Genomic DNA, 22,664 nt, shown 5'->3' on the forward strand with positions numbered 1-22,664 from the left:
TAATTCATCCCGAATTAAATGGTTGGTGGAAACATGGTTATTGACATCACAGGGTATTTTCCTGCTCCCCACGTCACAACGAATCTCATAGGCTGTGTTTGAATACCCAGACTAACATACTGTATACTACATACTTAATGAGCATACTACATACTATATACTATTAGTTCATTTTAGTATACTGTAAACGGTATCGTTTCAGTTGAGCATACTAGAGCTTCGCCTGTCTTTTTTGGTATTTTTTGTAATACAGTTGAAGTCGAAAATGTACATACACTTAGGTTGGAGTCATTAAAACTCGTTTTTTAACCACTCCACAAATTGCATAACAAACTATAGTTTTGGCAAGTCGGTTAGGACATAAACTTTGTGCATGATTCAAGTAATTTTTCCAACAATTGTTTAAAGACAGATTATTTCACTTATAATTCACTGTATCACAATTCTAGTGGGTCAGAAGTTTACATACAGTAAGTTGACTGTGCCTTTAAACAGCTTGGAAAATTCCAGGAAATTATGTCATGGCTTTAGAAGCTTCTGTTAGGCTAAATGACATAATTTGAGTCAATTGGAGGTGTACCTGTGGATGCATTTGAAGGCCTACCTTCAAACTCAGTGCCTCTTTGCTTGACATCATGGGAAAATGAAAAGAAATCAGCCAAGACCTCAGAATTTTGTTTTTATATCTCCACAACTGGTTCATCCGTGGGAGCAATTTCCAAACACCTGAAGGTACCACGTTCATCTGTACAAACAATAGCACGCAAGTATAAACACTATGGGACCACGCAGCCGTCATACCGCTCAGGAAGGAGACGCGTTCTGTCTCCTAGAGATGAACGTACTTTGGTGCGAAAAGTGGAAATCAAGTAGCTCTACCGCTCCTGCTGTCTCTAGAGAGTTGAACACAGCAGGTCTGGGACAGGTAGCACGTCCGGTGAACATTTGGCTAAGATGTATGTAAACTTCCGACTTCGAATGTATATATATTTTTTTACCCCTTTTTCTCCCCAATTTCGTGGTATCCAATTGGTAATTACAGTCTGGTCTTGTCGCTGCAACTCCCGTACGTACTCGGGAGAGGCGAAGGTCGAGAGTCATGCATCCTCCGAAACCCAACCAAGCCGCACCAATGTGTCGGAGGAAACACTGTACACCCGGCGACCATGTCAGCGTGTACTGCACCCGGCCCGCAACAGGAGATGCTAGTGCGCGATGGGACAAGGACATCCCTTCCGGTCAATCCCTCCCCTAACCCGGATGACGCTGTGGCCATTGTGCGCCACCCCGCGGGTCTCCCGGTCGCGGCCGGCTGTGACAGAGCCTGGACTCGATCCCAGAATTTATAGTGGCACAGCTAGTACTGCGATGCAGTGCCTTAGACCACTGCGCCTCGGGAGGCCTGAGCTTTGCCTGTCTACCGGAAGTTGATATCGTTGCTATGCAACCTCTTGCTAGCTTGTTAGTAGAACAAATGACTAGCTCAACATTTTACGATTTCGGGTGTGTTCGTAAATACAATCTGCAGTGCCGGACTTCGCTCTGGGCTTTCGTAAATCCAGATCCTTGTCAGATTGTAAATTCTTAGCATTTCGCTCTCGGGGGGCGTTCAGACCGCACACTGGATGCGCTGGCCTAGGAGTAGGGTTGATCCGAGCGTTCAACGGCAGTCAAGCACCCAAGTTAACTGGCTAATGTTGGCTAGCTACTTCCAAACACAAATGAGAGAACACCTCACTCTGACCATTTTACTCGCCATAGCAGAGCTGGTTAGGCTGTTTTCATATCATCCAGAGCGTTGGTGACTAACTGTGCTGCTGGCAACAATTCATTACGCTTTTTTTTGTCTACGTTTACTGATTGGCCATATTCAACGTTGCGCGAGAGTGCTTTGAATTCGGAGTAGATAGACAGAATTAACAATGCTATTGAAACGCACAACGACTATATCACTTAGCTAAGAATGATGTCACTAAAAGTTGGTTAGTTAGTTAGATAGCAGATAGTTAATATACTGCCTGGCAAGTTCAATATATTAGTATCCAACTAACGTTGGGTAACTAGCTAACATACTGGTACATACTGCTGTAATGCTATGCGGTTCGTAAGGATAGCGTAGCTAACAAATTGTCAGCCAACATAACGTGTCACGTAACTTATTTGATAAGTCATTACTTTATTATATTGCTCAACATTTTCTTCAAATCGGAAAACATTGTGAAGCCACGCCCATTTTCTGAAGAATTGCATTATCGTCCCTAAAAGTACGGAAATAGTGTCCTCTGCGTGTATACTTCGTATTTTTGTGAATTTAGTACGACATCCGGGAACTTTTGGGATACTAACTATATCCATACTATGACCAATAAGCATACTATATACTCAATTCACGTCACAAATAGTACATAAGTGATGGGACCGACAGAGATGGTCGCCTCGCTTCAGGTCCTTATGGACAAACATTTCACTACACTCGCATTAACATCTGCTAACCATGTGTATGTGACCAATAAAATGTGATTTTATTGGGGTTAGTGCGATTAGTATGAGTATTCGAACACAGTTATTGTCATTGGGTAGAACAAAAAATAAAAAAGATCACATATGTAGACACTGGTATTGTGCTGGAGATAGGGTTGAAAAGGGAGGTTATATTACTGGAAAGTTTGGAAGTTTACCATTAAACTACCAGAATTGAACTTTTAAGGAATATGATGGAATTTTGTCAGATGACATCCAGCCTTTTTGGGTACTTCAGATTATCAAGGTTGTCTGTAATTATTTTTGTAATAATACGATTTTAAAATAAGAAAAAGAATGACAAAGCTATAAAACATTATCCTAAATATAAACAATCAACGTAGTGAGTACCGTCTGTGTTTTATGAGGGTTTCAGCCTGACATATTATTATTGAAGAAAAAAATTACACACTTTTATTTATTTTACTGTATTGTCAATGTCTTAGTTGTAATTTTTTTGTGGCCAAACGGGTGGGAGGTGTGAAAAAAGACTAGTTGGAAGAGTTGCAGAGTTAATTGAAAATAATACCATTGTTGATTGGATGCTTTTTTCATTAATTAGTCTAACCATATGGTCTATCCACTAGAAACCCATGGACAATATGGAAACAGATAAAAAACAAATGTATACTAGATATGAATACATTTTTTAAAAAGTTATTCAAATTTAAATTACCAAAATTACCATAGATTGCATTATATTAGAATAGATTACCTTCATTACACCAAAATGACTTTGGTCAATTACCGGTAGCTTTGCAACCCTAGCTGCAGATAATGAAATTGAGGTTGAAAGGTGGTGGATTTGCTCTTTTAAGAGATGATTTGAGCACGGAATTTAAAACCTGCTCAACGGGGGAGATGCTTTTTGTTGTTGCAGGAAATGCTAATATTAGCATTTGTTTGGCAGTGGCTAGTTTGACAAAACCAATGTGTGGTTGCACATTATGCACACTCCTTCTCCATAGACTGCTTTCAAGGTAAGGAAAGTTGAGAAACAAAAATATGAGTACACAATTTTTATGAACTATCCTTTTAAAAGGAGTTTCCCGTCCATAGAACATTCTCCTATGTGCTTGCGGTCTTCCGGGCTAGGAGTGATCCCTTGAGAGCATGAAGTGCTCACCCACTTCAGTGGTAATTAGATATGGCCATGTTTGTCTGGCCTCGTGGCCTTTTAGTGGGCTCCCAGTTGAATTGTCTAATCAACCATTTATCTTGTTTATCATGATGCAAAATGATCCTAAAGGAGGCTTGTGATCAGTTTCCCTGAGGGAGCACAGTCATTTGTTTAGTGCTTTTCTTCTTTGCTGCAGTTAGGCGCTTGTTTATTTGGATCCCCATTAGCTTTTGCAGAGGCAGCCGCTATTCTTCCTGGTGTCCACAAAAACACAAAACATGACAGGTAACAGAACGCTGATAGACATGGACAGTCACAGAAATTTAAACGATATACAAACAATACAAAAAAATTAAAAAACAAACAAGACAACTTAAAAAAAAAAAAAAAATGTTTGTGTGTGTGTCCCCTCACAATCCCTGCCGTTCCATAAGATTTTGTTTAATCTTTTTTTTTAGGTCATTTTGCAGTTTGCTTGAGTAATTGGAGATGGAAGGGAGTTCCATGCGATCATGGTTCTGTATAATACTGTGCATTGCTATAATACTGTGCATTGCATTGTGAATTTGTTTTGGACTTGAGGACTGTAAAGAGACCCCTGGTGGCATGTCTTGTGGGGTATGTATGGGTGTCTGAAGAGACCCCCGGTGGCATGTCTTGTGGGGTATGTATGGGTGTCTGAAGAGACCCCTGGTGGCATGTCTTGTGGGGTATGTATGGGTGTCTGAGCTGAATGTTATTTGATTATGCAGACAATCTGGAATTTTCATTACAGTAATGCTTCTCATAAAAACTGAGCAACCCTCAACCAGGAAAGATGGGCATGTATGTTGTTGATGTTAGTTCTGTGTGTGCAGCAAAGGGCAAAGTGTGTTGCTCTGGTGAGCCAGCTGCAGCTTTGCTAGGTCTTTTTTTGCTGTACTTGACCATATTACCGGACAGTATTTAAGATGGGACAAGACCAGAGACCGAACAACTAGTACAGTTGATTTTTGAGTTAAAAAAAGTATTTTAATAACAGACATACCCCTCCCCATCTTCACAGCAACTTTGTCAATATGACTTCACCGTGATAATTGACCATCCAATGTTATACCCTAGGGGTTTAGCTTCTTCAAGTTTTAGATGCATTTAAGTCCAGTGTATCATTTATCACCAATTCTGATACTGACTGTAACTACTTATTTAGAATTTCAGTGAGCTCACTGGCTTTTGGGGGCTGACATGTTAAGTATGGAATCATCCGCATACATAGTCATTCTTGTTTTGTGTAAGACCCGTGGCAAATCATTTGTAAAAATAGAGAAGAGTAACGGCTGCCCTGAGGGACACCGCACTGCGCATGTCTGATGTTAGAAAAACTTCAGTTGAAGAACACTCTTTAGGTTCTATTAGGAAAATAACTCTCCAACCATGTGATGTAAGCCATAGCAAGTGAGTTTCTTTAATAATAATTTATGATCAATGAAATCAAAGGCTTGCAGTGAAATCTAACAATACAGCTCCAACTATCATTGTATTATCCATTTATTTTAACCAATCATCTAAAATATGAGTCAAGGCAATGCAAGTTGAGTGCCCTTCTCTATATGCTTGCCTAAAGTCAGTTGTTAACTTGTTCTCTGAAAAATAGTATTGTATTTGGTCAAACTCAATTCTCTCCCTCATTTTACTAAGAACAGGCTGCAAATTGATTGGGCGATAGTTAGAGCCAGCAAAGGGTGCTTTACTATGTGTCTTGGAACACATTTCCCATTATGCACTTTAGTCTATACCTATCCCACGTGTCAATTTATTAAAGGGATAATCCACTCAAAATACAACCTAACATGAAATACAGTTGAAGTTGGAAGTTTACATACACTTAGGTTGGAGTCCTTAAAACTCATTTTTCAACATCTCCACAAATGTCTTGTTAAAAAACTATAGTTTTGGCAAGTCGGTTAGGACATCTACTTTGTGCATGACACCAGTAATTTTCCCAACAATTTACAGACAGATTTGGGGATAGTTTAACCAAAATATGCCACAAGACCTAGAATTGCCTTATTCTTATCCCATAAAAAAGGTTCACTGTTATAAGCTAACTTTTTTGATGAATTTAAGCAAAATTCCCCAAATTCCGGTAAATTTCCGTAAATTTCCCGGAAAGTTTACGACCCTTTGCAACCCTACTCTGGACAATAAAGTAGACGAGCTCAGGGCGAGGATCTACTTCCAGGGACTATACCATACTCTGTTTCATGAAATCATGGCTCTCTCCGGATATACAGTTGAAGTCAGAAGTGTACATACACTTAGGTTGGAGTCATTAAAACTCATTTTTCAACCACTCCACAAATGTCTTGTTAACAAACTATAGTTTTGGCAAGTCGGTTAGGACATCTACTTTGTGCATGACACAATACATTGTTCCAACAATTGTTTACAAATTATTTCACTTATAATTCACTGTATCACAATTCCAGTAGGTCAGAAGTTTACATACCCTAAGTAATCTCCCGGGTGGCGCAGTGGTCTAGGGCACTGCATCGCAGTGCTAGCTGCGCCACCAGAGTCTCTGGGTTCACACCCAGGCTCTGTCGCAGCCGGCCGCAACCGGGAGGTCCGTGGGGCGACGCACAATTGGCATAGCGTCGTCCGGGTTAGGGAGGGTTTGGCCGGTAGGGATATCCTTGTCTCAGTATGTAAAATGTAATAAAATGTATGCACTCTACTGTAAGTCGCTCTGGATAAGAGCGTCTGCTAAATGACTAAAATGTAAATGTAAATGTAAGTTGACTGTGCCTTTAAACAGCTTAGAAAATTCCAGAAAATGATGTCAAGGCCTACCTTCAAACTCAGTGCCTCTTTGCTTGACATCATGGGAAAATCAAAAGAAGTCAGCCAAGACCTCTGAAAAAAAATGGTATACCTCCACAAGTCTGGTTCATCTTTGGGAGCAATTTCCAAACGCCTGAAGGTACCACGTTCATCTGTATAAACACCATGGGACCATGCAGCCGTCATACCGCTCAGGAAGGAGAAGCGTTCTGTCTCCTAGAGATGAACGTACTTTGGTGCGAAAAGTGCAAATCAATCCCAGAACAACAGCAATGGACCTTGTGAAGATGCTGGAGGAAACAGGTGCAAAAGTATCTATATCCACAGTAAAACGAGTCCTATATCGACATAACCTGATAGGCCGCTCAGCAAGGAAGAAGCCACTGCTCCACAACCGCCATAAAAAAAACTGGTTTGCAACTTCACATGGGTACAAAGATCGTACTTTTTGGAGAAATGTCCTCTCTACTATTTTTCTGACATTTCACATTCTTAAAATAAAGTGGTGATCCTAACTGACCTTAGACAGGGAGCTTTTTCAAGGATTAAATGTCAGGAATTGTGAAAACTGAGTTTAAATGCATTTGGCTAAGGTGTATGTAAACTTCCGACTTCAACTGTATATATTTTGTTTATTGTTTTGTTATCACAGGGTCCCATTCAGTCAGAAATTATGTCTGTAACAACTCACAAATTCTCCCATCCAACTTCCAACTACATCAGTGGGCCATTCAAGTATTTTTGGAGCTCTGCAACAGAATTGATAAGGCCTGCTTTGTATTAAATAAGGCCCGCTTTAAATGACATGCAGCTTGTAAGAGATTCATAAAGCCTTCATAAACACTACATAAATGTCTCAAATAATTTATAACTGTATGTCATGCACAATAAAGGGTTCATAAATGTGGCATTGCTGTGTGACAAATGTCAAATGTGACATAACCCACTATGTCAAATATGATGTAAACCTGTGCTTTGTAAAGGGTGGCATAAGCACTGCTTAGTAAAGGCTTTATCAATCATATTACATTTATGCTTCACAAAGCATGTATAACCTTGTCATAAATCTTGGTAGAGCATTGCAGTGCTAGGATAGTGGGTTCGATTCCAGGACCACCCAATGTAAAAATGTATGCACGCATGACTGTTTGTCGCTTTGGATAAAAGGGTCAGCTAAATGGCATATTTGATTAATTGTTTTGATCTTAATTTTTTGTGGTTTTGTTTTTCCAGGTTTCGGGTTTCCCCCATTTTTTTCCCTCCAGATTTTCCCCCACGTATTTTTCATACTTTTTTGTTGTTGTAGAAAAACAACACAATTAGATTTTCTGTTTTTACAACAATGCTTAAACCGCATCTGGGGACAAATTTTGAGGTCTAGGAAAAATCTAAGAAAATTTAGATTTTTGAATATAGTTACCCTTTTAATTCAGTGTCCATGCACTGTAGTTTGGTTAGCGGTGTTTCTGTAGCGCAGTAAGCGCACATGGGATGGAGTTCGCTAATCAAATGCCCACTTGTGGTTAACCTTTATTTATTGTCATTTTTTGTTTGTTGTTAAGTGTTGAGGTACACTACCGGCAAACGTTTTAACACCTACTCATTCAAGGGTTTTTCTTTATTTGACTATTTTCTACATTGTAGAATAATAATGAAGACATCAAAACTATGAAATATGGAATCATGTAGAAACCCAAAAAGTGTTAAACAAATCAAAAATAGATTTTATATTTCAGATTCTTCAAATAGCCACCCTTTGCCTTGATGACAGCTTTGCACACTCAATAAAAGCCGGTGTTTGGAGGATATATTGGCACGGTTTGCCGAGGGGCGACTTTGTCTCGGGCCTAACACCCATGCCAATCCTCCAAACACGGGCTTCTCGAGCGTTATCACTTAAATGATGCATGCTCTAGAAAATGCTCTTCAAGGCAATCAGAAACAAGTGTTCAGTAATACCATGGTATAAAGAGTCTTTATGGATGCATTATAATTAAGCAATAAGGCCCGAGGAGGTATGGTATATGGCCTGGATACTGTGCCTCGATACAGCCCTTAGCCGTGGTATATTGGCAATATACCACAAACCCCTGAGCTGCCTTATTGCTATTATAAACTGGTTACCAATGTAATTAGACCAGTAAATATATATATTTTTTGTCATACCCATGATATACGGTCTGATATACCACGGCTTTCAGCCAATCAGCATTCAGGGCTCAAACCATCCAGCTATAATTAAGTGTCAATAAATCGATTAGAAACGCTCTGCTGATTTCTGAAGGTTCTCTCATGATCTACGGGTTACAGTAGGGTGTGAGAGTTATATAGATGGGTTGATGGACCTGTGTGTGTGTGTGTGTGTGTGTGTGTGTGTGTTTGTCAGAGACAAGATGATATTTAGCAGTCCTTCCTAAGACTACCGCACCAGGTATTCCTCTTCTGTTCCCACGCTGGAGACCAGAGCTTGATTACAACCTGTTATCAATGGCTCCAACATTTTGTGGCTAATCTGTCAGCGGGTGAGTGGATGCATGTGTCAAAGACCTGACTGGTACGGTATGGCTCGTTATATTGTTGTGTTTGTGTACTGAGGAACATGAAACTTGGTTCCAGAAGAAAGCCACTTTCAATTTCCTTATGCTGGTGGTTTTTGTTAAGGTAATTGTTTCTTGGTGTAACATTGTCCCCAGGCTATTGCCCACACAGCACATATACGCCTGGGATACTGTATCAACCATTCAAAGTTGGCCTTATTGGGACTGACCATGACATTCTATGGGATTCACCTTACCGAGTTAAGTATTTCCACAATTTATCTTCCTAACCTACCCTGAACCCGAAACCTAACCACACTGCTAACCTTATGCCTAACTCTAGACGCAAATTGTTGTTTATATACATTCTCATGATATAGCCAATTTTGACTTTGTGGCTGTGCTATCTAGTGGAACCTATTCCCCCTGGCTTCAAGGGAGAAAAAAACATGCCCTACCTTCCAACTAGCTAATTAGCAAAGGACATAGCTAACTAGCTAACGTCTCCACCGGGAAGAAGAAAGACTACACCTTTTAAATCTGTGATCGATGTGTGTCGCGCTTCTGGGAAAACTATGCGTAAGAGTTCGAAACAAAATCTCTTTATTACCAAGACGTTGGACCGATACGACAGGTGCAGCAGACACGTGGGGGAAAATGATGTGGGAGATGGTTGGTTGGTAGATTAAGCCAATGAGTAATGCGCCGGGAGATTATCCCAGGACTCTGTATTTGCTAGCAAAGGCCACGTTTTGATGTCTGAGAACAAGAATTGGTGTAATGTGACCAACATGACTTCACTTAAGAGCGTATGCCATCCTTCAACACAGTATGTCACCGTTAATAAAGCACATGTTTATATAATATTCAGCATAGTGGGTTATGTCACATTTGACATAGGTGATAATGTCACACTGTTATGCCACGTATATGTAGTACCTTTTTTTTCTCACCTTTATTTAACCAGGTAGGCCAGTTGAGAACAAGTTTATTTACAGCTGCGACCTGGTCAAGATAAAGCAAAGCTGTGCGACACAAACAACATAGAGTTACACATGGGATAAACAAATGTACAGTCTATAACACAATAGAAAAGTCTATACACAGTGTGTGCAAATGTAGTAAGATTAGGGAGGTAAGGCAATAGATAGGCCATAGTGGTGGAATAGTTAGAATTTAGCAATTAAACATGAGTGATGGATGTGGGGGTGACCAGTGAAATATACCTGCTGGAGCGTGTGATACGGGTGGGTGCTGCTATGTTGACCAGTGAGCTGAGATAAAGCGGGGCTTTGCCTAGCAAAGACTTATAGATGACCTGGAGCCAGTGGGTTTGGCGACGAATATGAAGCGAGGGCCAGCCAACAAGAGCATACAGGTCGCAGTGGTGGGTAGTATATGGGGCTTTGGTGACAAAACGGATGGCACTGTGATAGACTGCATCCAATTTGCTGAGTAGAGTGTTAGAGGCTATTTTGTAAATTACATCGCCAAAGTCGAGGATCGGTAGGATAGTCAGTTTTACGAGGGTATGCTTTGCAGCATGAGTGAAGGAGGCTTTGTTTCGAAATTGGAAGCCGATTCTAGATTTAATTTTGGATTGGAGATGCTTAATGTGAGTCTGGAAGGAGAGTTTACAGTCTAACCAGACACCTAGGTATTTGTAGTTGTCCACATATTCAAGAAACACTCAGAAGTCAGAACCGTCCAGAGTAGTGATGCTTGACGGGCGGGCGGATGCGGGCAGCAATCGGTTGAAGAGCATGCATTTGGTTTTACTTGCATTTAAGAGCAGTTGGAGGCCATAGAAGGAGTGTTGTATGGCATTGGAGCTCGTCTGGAGGTTTGTTAACACAGTGTCCAAAGAAGGGCCAGAAGTATACAGAATGGTATCGTCTGCAAGAGCGACATCATTGATGTATACAGAGAAAAGAGTCGGCCCGAGAATTGAACACTGTGGCTCCCCAATAGAGACTACCAGAGGTCTGGACAACAGGCCCTCCGATTTGACACACTGAACTCTATCTGAGAAGTAGTTGGTGAACCAGGCGAGGCAGTCATTTGTGAAACCAAGGCTGTTGAGTCTGCCGATAAGAATGCAGTGATTGACACAGTCGAAAGCCTTGGCCAGGTCGATGAATACGGCTGCACAGTATAGTCTTTTATCGATGGGGGTTATGACATCGTTAAGGACCTTGAGCAGGGCTGAGGTGCACCCATGACCAGCTCGGAAACCAGATTGCATAGCGGAGAAGGTGCTTTGGGATTCTAAATGGTCGGTGATCTGTTTGTTAACTTGGCTTTCGAAGACTTTGGAAAGGCAGGGTAGGATTGATATAGGTATGTAACAGTTTGGGTCTAGAGTGTCTCCCCCTTTGAAGAGGGGGATGACCGCCGCAGCTTTCCAATCTTTAGGGATCTCAGAAGATATGAAAGAGAGGTTGAACAGGCTAGTAATAGGGGTTGCAACAATTGCGATTAATAATTTTAGAAAGAGATGGTCCAGATTGTCGAGCCAAGCTGATTTGTAGGGGTCCAGATTTTGCAGCTCTTTCAGGACACCAGTTATATGTATTTGGGTGAAGGAGAAATGGGGGAGGCTTTGGCAAGTTGCTGTGGGGGGTACAGAGCTGTTAATTGGGGTAGGGGTAGCCAGCTGGAAAGCATGGCCAGCCGTAGAAAAATGCTTATTGAAATTCTCGATYATCGTAGATTTATCAGTGGTGACAGTGTTTCCTAGCCTCAGTGCAGTGGGCAACTGGGAGGAGGTGCTCTTATTCTCCATGGACTTTAGTGTCCCAGAACTTTTTGGAGTTTGTGCTACAGGATGCACATTTCTGTTTGAAAAAGCTAGCCTTTGCTTTCCTAACTGCCTGTGTATGTTGGTTCCTAACTTCCCTGAAAAGTTGCATATCGCGGGGGCAATTCGATGCTAATGCAGTACGCCACAGGATGTTTTTGTGCTGGTAAAGGGCAGTCAGGTCTGGAGTGAACCAAGGGCTATATTTGTTCTCAGTTCAATTTTTTTTGAATTGGGCATGCTTATTTAAGATGGTGAGGAAAGCACTTTTAAAGAACAGCCAGGCATCCTCTACTGACGGGATGAGGTCAATATCCTTCCAGGATACCCGGGCCAGGTCGATTAGAAAGGCCCGCTCACTGAAGTGTTTTAGGGAGCGTTTGACAGTGATGAGGGGTGGTCGTTTGACCGCGGACCCATTATGGACGCAGGCAATGAGGCAGTGATCACTGAGATCCTGGTTGAAGACAGCAAAGGTGTATTAAGAGGGCAGGTTGGTCAGGATGATATCTATGAGGGTGCCCGTGTTTACGGATTTAGGGTTGTAGCCTATGAAGGCATTCTGAAGCCTTCATAAGCTGAACGTAATTTAAAGCGTGACCGAAACATTTAAATGACATTAATCTCACTCTCTCTCTCTCTGTTTCCTCTGCCTGTCTCTCCCCCCTCCATCCAGGGTGATAACTCGTACGTCAAGGATCGCTGGTGTATGTTTGACGGCTTCATGGTCTTCTTCCTCTGGGTGTCTCTGGTGCTTCAGGTACAAATGTTGCACCTCACGCTGTGTGTGTCCAAGACCTTGGTGAAATACATCTTTGTTTTCTTTAAAGTAGTTTGTACCCTGTGTGGGCGGAGTTTGCACTTGTGGGACTATTGTTTTGGTTCCATTTTTCCAATCAATTTAAATTAAGTGCACGTAACATATTTCAAAGAAAACAAAATCCGTATTTATTTAACACAGGTCTGGTGTGTTAGTACATGTTTGCATTTGTGTGCATGTGTGTGTGCGTTTGCATACACTTTACAACAGTGGTCTTCCAGGTACAGCACCTGTCTCAGTTCACAGCCTTCCCTCTCTCACCCAGGTGTTTGAGATAGCGGATGTTGTTGACCAGATGTCTCCCTGGGGCATGTTGAGAATCCCCAGAGCCCTCATCATGATCCGAGCCTTCAGGATCTACTTCCGCTTCGAGCTGCCACGCTCACGCATCACCAACATCCTCAAGTACGTAGGGTTTTATTAGGACGTGACGTTACCTGCGTAGGTTTATGAAATGTCATTTGAATTGGAACTCTATACTTGGTTTATGGTTAATGTAAAACATTCTCTCTGTTTAGGCGATCAGGGGAACAGATCTGGAGTGTGTCGATATTCTTGCTCTTCTTCCTCCTTCTGTATGGAATTCTGGGAGTTCAGATGTTCGGAACGTTCAATCATCACTGTGTTACCAACGACACAACGAATGGGTATGGGCCTCCATTTACAAAATTATTGGTGTATGAGACATTTTTATCTATGGTATCAATGATATCAGTGGGATAAACATACTGTAGGCTAACCTGACTGTGTGTATGCAACTTGTGACAGTGTGTCTGTCAATTTGGCAGTGAAATATGTCATGGTGCGTGTCTGTTGTACCGAGAGCCAGTCAGCTCATCCAGATCTTCAAACTTCTGCGTCATTGACACTCTGGTCGGCGTTGGCTTTTTGTTCAAGAGTTTCGGTTTGGGGAAAGGGTTGAAGTTAATTAAACTATGAGGTGATGTGTGCCTTGCATCAGTAGTCCATCAGTCTAAACCGTGGAGTTGGATTACGGGCGCACTTGGCCCAAAGATGTTTGTTTTTAGCATGGGCAGCACCATTGAAGTAGTCAACTAGGTGGGACATGCGATGGGTTAAGAAAGGGTCATAGAATTCTATCCAGGTCAGCAGGGCGATCATTACATAACCACAGGTGGCAGTAAATCATCAACCTTGGCTTTATACCTGTTCAGACTATACACACTCCAGCGCAGTAGGGGGTGGTATGCGTCTTTTCAGTTTATTTATGATCTGCCAATACACTCATAGAAATTGACAAATGGAGATAGCTCTTAATGGCGTTGCATGCGTCTGTGTAAGTGTGTAAGTGTGAGTTTGCATACATCCATGCGAGTTTATTTGTGCTGTGTGCATGGTGTTTAATATTTGTATACAGATGCTGAGTAAGTGGCGAGGAGGAGAACAGAAACCCCCAGTGGGAGAACAAAAGAAGCCATCACCATCACAGTTAGAGCTGCGAGAGAGAGAGAGCGCGAGCCCTAATCATAATCATTAACGTCCTGTATTGTCTGGGATGTATATTTAAAGCCTCTACTCTGCCATCGATCTGTCCATCTCCGCTTGTTGACAAGTGCTCTCCTGCCCCAGGGGACACTGCATATATTGACTAGTTTCAGATTAAATAGAAGGCACAGAATCACATTTCACATGAATAGATCCTTCCCCTTTCAGAAGTGGTTTAGCCGGTGTATTTGTGATTTGGTTATTATTGGGCTAGTTTTTTGTCAATCCCCCTGATGTGTGTGTTTAAGTGGGGTGCTTTAATAATAATAATTCAACTTTTATAGCGCTTTTCGTTACAGACAGAATCTCAAAGTGCTTAATATAGGCTACAACAGTAGCTAGATCCGCTAGATCAAGTCTGTTTGAGTGTTTCTTGAAGCCTCCAGATGGGCAGACGCAGTCATGAGAGGATCTGGAAGCTAGATGGTCAGCGGATGCCATCAAGACATCTCCGCCATCTGCAGACTCGCTGTATTTGGACTTAAGCTCCCCACAGAGTACAGCCCACTCCTTACTTCAGAAGTTTCCTCCTGAGTACCAACTCTGCATGCATAGCCTCCTCTTGGATCACCGTCAGTGGAAACCAACCCAAAGTCAGCAGGTGTAATTCAAATGAAAACACACAGCGGCTAGCTAGCATTAGTTAGCTTGTTGACAATGCTGATTTTCATCCATTTATGGGCAGGAGTCTAATTCATGATGTCAAGACTTGCTCTGCACTCATTTAGTTATTGTCCAAATATTGACATAAAAACGATTGCGTTTGATTAAATATGTACAGAATTGACATGAGCTCTCTGCCTAGGCTGCCACTAGGCGCCATGGCAACTATAAAACCTTTAGACATGTCTTATGCAAGTTAGTCTAATCTCTAACAGGCCATATGCCTTTGGCACAAAGTCACAGACTCCCTCTCCAGTCATTCACACAGAGCAGAGGGGATTTGTATTGAGATTGAAAGTGAAATGGGCAGGAGGAATTTGACTGGGGTGGGTATTTGTGTGTGGATGAAAAAGGGCTCCTGGATGTGCAGACAAAATGGGTTTCTTCACCTATTCCATATGAGAGATTATTCACATTGACCTTGGCCTTTTGGTGAATTGAATGAAACATCTTGTGAAATATGTAAATGAGTCCTTATTGTGCGTTGGCATCTCAGGCTCTTTGGGAGGAGTAGTTATGTCTGGTTAAAGTTAATATTGGAATTGCCAGGGACTAGGGCTGTTGCGGGGACCGTATTACCGCCACACCGGCAGTCATGAGTCATGGGCGCAGTAAAATTTCACGCGACCGTCGAGTCACGGTAATCTCCTTTTATGCACCCAGGACATGCGTTGGCAGTATCCAACTCACTAATGGCCTGGTACTCAGGGTTCTATTGTCCTTCTATCCACTCTGACATGAATGCAATCAAAAATCACACCAGTCACTTATCATCAAAAGAGTATTGTGCTTTTAAAACTCACCTCGCTGTGTTCGATCAATTTGAGGAAAGAGCTCGACACTGAGTGGAAAATATGGTCATTGTGGATGTTGTTTCAAAGCCTAACAACGAAATGGACAGCGCTTTCTGAGGTGATGATTCATTCAAAACACCCATACACATATTAGAGCTTATGCATATGCGTAGGCCTATATATGAGCCCAAGCCTAAAAAAATATATTAAAAAAATTATGATTGTGCCGTTTGTTATACAATACATATTCTACCGCATATTACTCACCGCAAAAAAAATATTTGGAAAACTGATTAAAGATGTCTTTCATTGGTCTAGCCTGTATTCCAAAATTAAACCAATTCTAGTAATGGCCTTTTAGTGTGGACTGTATTATTATGCATACTGGATGGCCTAGTTACCTTATGCTAATATCTAAAGTTTCTATTCATGAGTCTGGGAGAGAATTTATAGGCCTAGGTAATGCAGTTGGTTCGTTGATTGTTAGCCTACAATAGTGAATTTGATTTTGAATAGCCTAGGAGTAGGGATTTTATTTATTTTTTCAGAATGAATAGGGTGACACATTAGACTACAGAATATCTCACCACCGTGCGTTGTCATCTCCTCCCCATCTCTCCTTCATTACTTTCTCAAGCATGCAGAGAGAGGAGCTGTCAACAGTTTGATGAAATGTTTCATTGTGAAAACATGTTCACTTGCTTTCCCAAATGAAGCCCGTTCCTGCAGGGTTGGGGAGCCCGTGGCGTACAGAGTTTGGGCGGGAGTATCACCTGTCGTGCATCGAGAGGCTGCATATTTCGTCAAACAGTGGTTGATGCATGGAGTGAAATAACCAACTGGCGGGAAAGTGGCTTCCGTTCACTATTGGAGTGCATAGGTGGATGACATCTAATCGAATCACATTTTATTGGTCACATACACGTGTTTAGCAGATGTTATTACGGGTGTAGCGAAATGCTTGTGTTCCCAGCTCCAACAGTGCAGTAGTATCTAGTAATTCACAGCAATGCACACACATCTAAAAGTAAAATAATGGAATTTAGAAATATATAAATATTAGGACGAGCAATGTCGGAGTGGCATTGACTAAAATACAGTAGAATAGAATACAGTATATACATATGAAATGAGTAAAGCAGTATGTAAACATTATTAAAGTGCTTGTGAGGGGTTGGGTTAAATGCGGAAGACACATTTAAGTTGAAGGCATTAAGTTGTACAACTGACCGAGTATCCCCCTTATTAAAGTGACCAGTCTATGTATATAGGGCAGCAGCTTCTAAGGTGCAGGGTTGAGTAACAGGGTGTTAGCCGGCTAGTGATGGCTGTTGAACAGTCTGATAGCCTTTATCATTCTCTCTCGGCCCCAGCTTTGGATGCACCTGTACTGACCTCCCCTTCTGGATGGTAGCGGGGTGAATAGGCCGTGGCTGTGGTGGTTGATGTCCTTGATGATCTTTTTTACCTTCCTGTGACATCGGGTGCTGTAGGTGTCCTGGAGGGCAGGCAGTGTGCCCCCGGTGATCCGTTGGGAGACCGCACCACCCTCTGTAGAGCCCTGTGGTTGCGGGCGATGCAGTTGCAGCACCAGGCGGGGATACAGCCTTAAAAATCACCCTATTTTTTAATTTAAACGTTTTTTTGTTTCAGTCTTGTCTCATCGCTGCAACTCCCGTACTGACTCGGGAGAGGTGAAGGTCGAGAGCAGTGCGTCCTCCGAAACACAACCAGATGCTCTGCTTCTTGACACAATGCCAAGTTAACCCGGAAGCCAGCCGCATCTATGTGTCGGAGGGAACGCCGTACACCTGGCGACCGTGTCAGCATGAACTACGCCCGGCCCGCCACAGGAGTCGCTAGTGCGCAATGGGACAAGGACATCCCTGCCGGCCAAACCCTCCACAACCCAGATGACGCTGGGCCAATTGTGCACTGCCCCATGGGTCTCCCGGTCGCGGCCGGCTGCGACAGAGCCTGGATTCGAACCCAGAATCTCTAGCGGCACAGCTAGCTCTGCGATGCAGTGCCTTAGACCACTGTTCCACTCGAGAGGCCGACACCGAGGAACTTGAAGTTTTCACCTTCTCCACTGCGGTCCTGTCGAAGTGGATAGGGGCGTGCTCATTCTGTCATAGTTGAAGTGTACCTATGATGGAAATTACAGACCTCTCTCATCTTTTTAAGTGGGAGAACTTGCACAATTGGTGGCTGACTAAATACTTTTTTGCCCCACTGTACCTACATTATGGTCATATAGCAGATGTTTATTTAAAACAATCCACAGTTGACACATGTTCAGTATGTGGTCCATGTTGGAATCAAATCAACCCCAAGTTACATTCAATTGCCCAACACACGGAACGTTGAAGATACACAGACTCTTCACTCTACAGCAGCCATTTTAAATCTCCATGAAGTTACAGTTCTTTTTTTTTTTTTACAGATTTTGTGAAACTAATCACGATTTATCCCAGATCTGGTTTTACTTTTAACTCAGTAAATGTTCTGTGACACACTATTACTGGACCTTTAACCCACCGTTTGAGGCTTAATTGATCATGTCTGTGTTGTGAAGAAAGGTGATTTATAACGTGTTAGCCATTATCCGAGTCTCTATAATTAGCTGTATCTGGATTCACCGCTAGGCCTTTGATTGCCCCTTTTGTGATATGGCAATAAATTATCCCATCTCATCCCTGAGCCCTAATAAACAATGTGGATGAATGTCTGGCGGGCCAATTTGAAGGCATTCATTTTCATTAGAGACGTCAAGCGGCTCCTGGAATAACACCTGCGGCTAAAGAGAAAGGTTGGGGGGGGGGGGGGGGGGGGGGGGGGGGGGGGGGGGCAGGCTGTGTGTGTCCAATTGGTGCTGTTGGTGTGCCAATGTCTCATATTCATAGCTTGTCTATTTTACAACTAAAATACATTTACCGGAAGATTTCCATATACACTTGCACTCAATATTATAAAGGGACGATTGTGTAAATAGGTTTGAGCCAGCAATCCATGTTAAAGTGAGTTTTTCCCCTCGTCATTTCTCCCGTCAATACTCTATATTACGGAATCAAATTTGGCACACCGGTTGAGAACTCAATTCCCTACATGGTCAGCAGATGATGGCGCGATCCGCTTGCTAGTTATCTTCTTGGAAGGATGGGTAGAAATGGTGCATTCTCCCGTAGGGATTTTTTAGGAAGACATTTAAGAAAGAAATTCCACTAAGTTGTCTACAGTGACACTCGAATGTCAGAGAAAGATTTAAATACGGTGCTTTCGGAAAGTATTCACACCTCTTTACTTTTTTACATTTTGTTGTTTTACAGCCTGAATTTAAAATTGATTACATTTAGATTGTGTGTCACTGATCTACACACAAACCCCCATGATGTCAAAGTGGAATTTTGTTTGTAGAAAATACTCTAAATTGAAATGTCTTGAGTCAATAAGTATTCAACCCCTTTGTTATGGCAAGCCTAAATAAGTTCAGGACTACAAATTTGCTTAACAAATCACATAATAAGCTGCGTGGACTCATTCTGTGTTCAATAATAGTGGTTAACATGATTTTCGAATGATTACCCCATCTAAGTACCCCACACATACAATTATCTGCAAGGTCTCTCAAATGAGTAGTGAATTTCAATCACAGATTCAACCACAAAGACCAGGAAGGTTTTTCAATGCCTCGCAATGAAGTGAACCGATTGGTACAGGCGTCCTTCCTAACTCAGTTGCCGGAGAGGAAGGAAACTCCTCAGGGATTTTAAAACAGTTACAGAGTTTAATGGTTGTGATATGAGAAAACTGAGGCTAGCTAGCTAACTCAGCAAAAAAAGAAACATCTTCTCACTGTCAACTGCGTTTATTTTCAGCAAACTTAACATGTGTAAATATTTGTATGAACATTCAACAACTGAGACATAAACTGAACAAGTTCCACAGACATGTGACTAACAGAAATGGAATAATGTGTCCCTTTTATTTATTTATTTATTTCACCTTTATATAACCAGGTAGGCCAGTTGAGAACAAGTTCTCATTTACAACTGCAACCTGGCCAAGATAAAGCAAAGCAGTGTGACACAAACAACAACACAGAGTTACACCTGGAATAAACAAACATACAGTCAATAACACAGTAGAAAAAAATATATACAGTGTATGCAAATTAGGTAAGATTAGGGAGGTAAGAAGTATACCTGAACAAAGGGGGGTCAAAATCAAAAGTAACAGTCAGTATCTGGTGTGGCCACCAGCTGCATTAAGTACTGCAGTGCATCTCCTCCTCATGGACTGTACCATATTTGCCAGTTCTTGTTTGCAGAAAATCCAAATCCAAATCCAAAATTTGCAGAAAATCCATCATGGGGAAGTTAGGTACTGTGCAATGCAAATGCAAATCTATGCATTTGTAAATAATTATGTAGTTCATAAATTCATTATGTAATTGTAAGACCTTTTTACAATTGGTCTAGTGCAGACTTTTTTAGCCCACGACCCCATTTTGATATCGGGGCTTCCAAGTGGCGCAGGACACTGCATCTCAGTGCTAGAGGCGTCACTACAGACAACCTGGTTCGAATCCAGACTGTATCACAACCGGCCGTGATTGGGAGTCCCATAGGGCGGAGCACAATTGGCCGGTGTACGCCGTCATTGTAAATAAGAATTTGTTCTTAACTGACTTGCCTTAGTTAAAGGTTAAATTAAAAACAAATATATTCTTGCGAACCCAACCATGTGAAAATAAATTATGTAATTAACAGCCAATGTTTACTGTTTTAATTGGGGCTTTGGCAATTAATTGCAAAACATTGTAACAGTATTTCTGATTGTATTCTCAACTCACCATCATATACTTTTAATGTGGGGCTATGACAGTCAATTGCAAATTAGTCTGACTTAATTAATGTTATCTCACTAATGAGATGGGTGTGCTTGATGCATGTCGCATTGGAGCATCTCAAAGTCAGGGGGCGTGGTCGTCAGTGCACACCTCATCTTTCCTGTCTGATCCAACCTGGATCTAAATTTGTTTTCAACGCAAATGATTGCACTGAATCAGCGTACCATGAGTTTTAATGCTCGGAGGGAGACGGCACAGTATTCCCTTTGAGTCAGGAACCAAAACTTCTCTCTAGTGACCCGTGAATGAGTTGTCTTCAGCATTCGGTCACGTGACAGCTCGATCAACTGTTCGATTTCACTTACCGGCATGTCAACTGAGCCAGGATCACAGTCAAATGGATTTTGCTGATTCGGTCACTCATCTGTAGAATGTTTTTGTATTTCCCCTGCATGCTTGCGTTCAGTTTCCCAAATATGTCTGTTACACAGAAAGTCGATATAGTCCGTTTATTTTTTATTTTTTTTACATCCATTGCAAATGACAACAGTTCCTTTCTCAATTCAAAAAATCTTTCTAACGCTCCCCCTCGATAACCATCAAGGCTCGTTGTGATTTTTTTATTTTTTTGTCAGGCTCTTATGCCATAAGTCCAAATAACAATGTAGTTTACAATCAAAATTACCTGCTGCATATCTCCACGCTCAGCACTTTTGCCGCCAGTTGCTCTCGGTGTATCCATTGTAGCTCAGTGGGTGTATCATACAATACATCCATATGGCAGAGGGGGACACATTCATAACCTGGAGTGCAGAGGCCTGCCCACCGTCCCGTGATAGATGGAGCACAATCTGTGCAAAAGCTCACCATTCGATCCCCTGGAATCTGTTTTTCGTAAATATAGCCACGCAGCGCACTGAACCTCCCATCTGCAGTTTCTTGCTCGGGAATCGTGAGACAGAACAATATGTCCTCGAATAGCATCCCCCGACATGTAGCGAACAAAAGTCAATGCATCTCGGCCCTCACAGCTAACGGCCATTTGGAGAGCATGAGGTGGGGAGTTTTTGAGTCGCTCAGTCAGTTTCCTCTTGATTTTCTGCTAGCAATAGCATCAAGTCTTAGTTTCACAGTGTTAACTGACAAAGGTATTGATGTGAGTTTCTGTGCCTCTGCCTCCCCACACGTTGTTTTCACCGGCCGATAATATCAAAGTCTCTGCAATAGTGTGTGGTTTCATAGCGTAGCGGGCTTAGCCGTTCACCATGGGAATGATTCAAGTTCAACAGTCAAGTGAATGATTTGCTTTTCCCACGATCTAAGGGCGCTCTCTGGTTGAATTGTCTGCTGTTAAAAATCTGTGCCATTTTGAAAATCGACCACTTTAGGCTGCCATTGATAGCCATGTTGTTTGATGCCATTTCAAATAGTTCTAATCCAGAATAGTAATGTTTGGTAGCAGGATTTGTTATTATCAGACCTTCTAGACAAAATGCCCCCTGGAAATGATTACAAAACACTGTTTTAAGTGAAATATTAGCTTTTGTCTGAAGGCGAAAAGACAGGAAATTCTAAGCTATTTTGACCTTGTCACTAACAAGGCTTTTCAGCAAAGCAGCTTGACTACTGCTAGAGTACTGTAGCTGTATTGATCTACTGTACTCCAACAACAGATGTACTCACATTGGATGGGTTGATTAGGATTCAATATATACCAATACATACTCTTAGAGTAGGTTCCCCCCCATTAATGTACTTAGTAATGTACACATGTTTTTTTCATGTAAGACACACATGCAATCGATATAGATTAGGGCCCCATGAATTCATTTCAAATGACTGATTTTCGTTTTTATGAACTGTAACTCAGTCAAATCTTTGAAATTGTTGCGTGTCGCGTTTATATTTTTTGTTCAGTATATAGTTGAGATTGTTAAATGTTGATGTTTCAGTTACAATGTCTTTCTCCAGATTCGTTTCAATGAACAATGCACTTGGCAAACATAAGTAAGCTCTAAAATGAAATATGTATTTTAATGTGTTTGTGTTTCTGTGTTCCCTGTGTTTGTCAGTACTGTGACATGGAACAGCCTGGCCATCCCTGACACCCACTGTTCGCCAGACGGGGAGGGCTACCTGTGTCCTTTGGGCTTTAAGTGTGTGGACTTGGAAGAACTGGGGCTCAGCAGACAGGAGCTGGGCTACAGCGGCTTCAACGAGCTCGGTACA

General features: G+C 41.9%; 1 protein-coding gene across 1 annotated transcript in view; it reads left to right on the forward strand.

The window, feature by feature from the left end:
- nalcn (sodium leak channel, non-selective) overlaps positions 1-22,664 on the forward strand; it is a 277,249-nt gene that overhangs the window by 33,489 nt on the left and 221,096 nt on the right. Inside the window, exons 6-9 of the mRNA XM_070437767.1 lie at positions 12,477-12,560; positions 12,886-13,025; positions 13,139-13,267; positions 22,508-22,659. Coding sequence (XP_070293868.1) covers positions 12,477-12,560; positions 12,886-13,025; positions 13,139-13,267; positions 22,508-22,659 — 505 coding nt within the window. The remainder of the gene's footprint in view (positions 1-12,476; positions 12,561-12,885; positions 13,026-13,138; positions 13,268-22,507; positions 22,660-22,664) is intronic.

Source organism: Salvelinus sp. IW2-2015, linkage group LG36 (assembly GCF_002910315.2).
Source record: "Salvelinus sp. IW2-2015 linkage group LG36, ASM291031v2, whole genome shotgun sequence".
NCBI lineage: Eukaryota > Metazoa > Chordata > Actinopteri > Salmoniformes > Salmonidae > Salvelinus > Salvelinus sp. IW2-2015.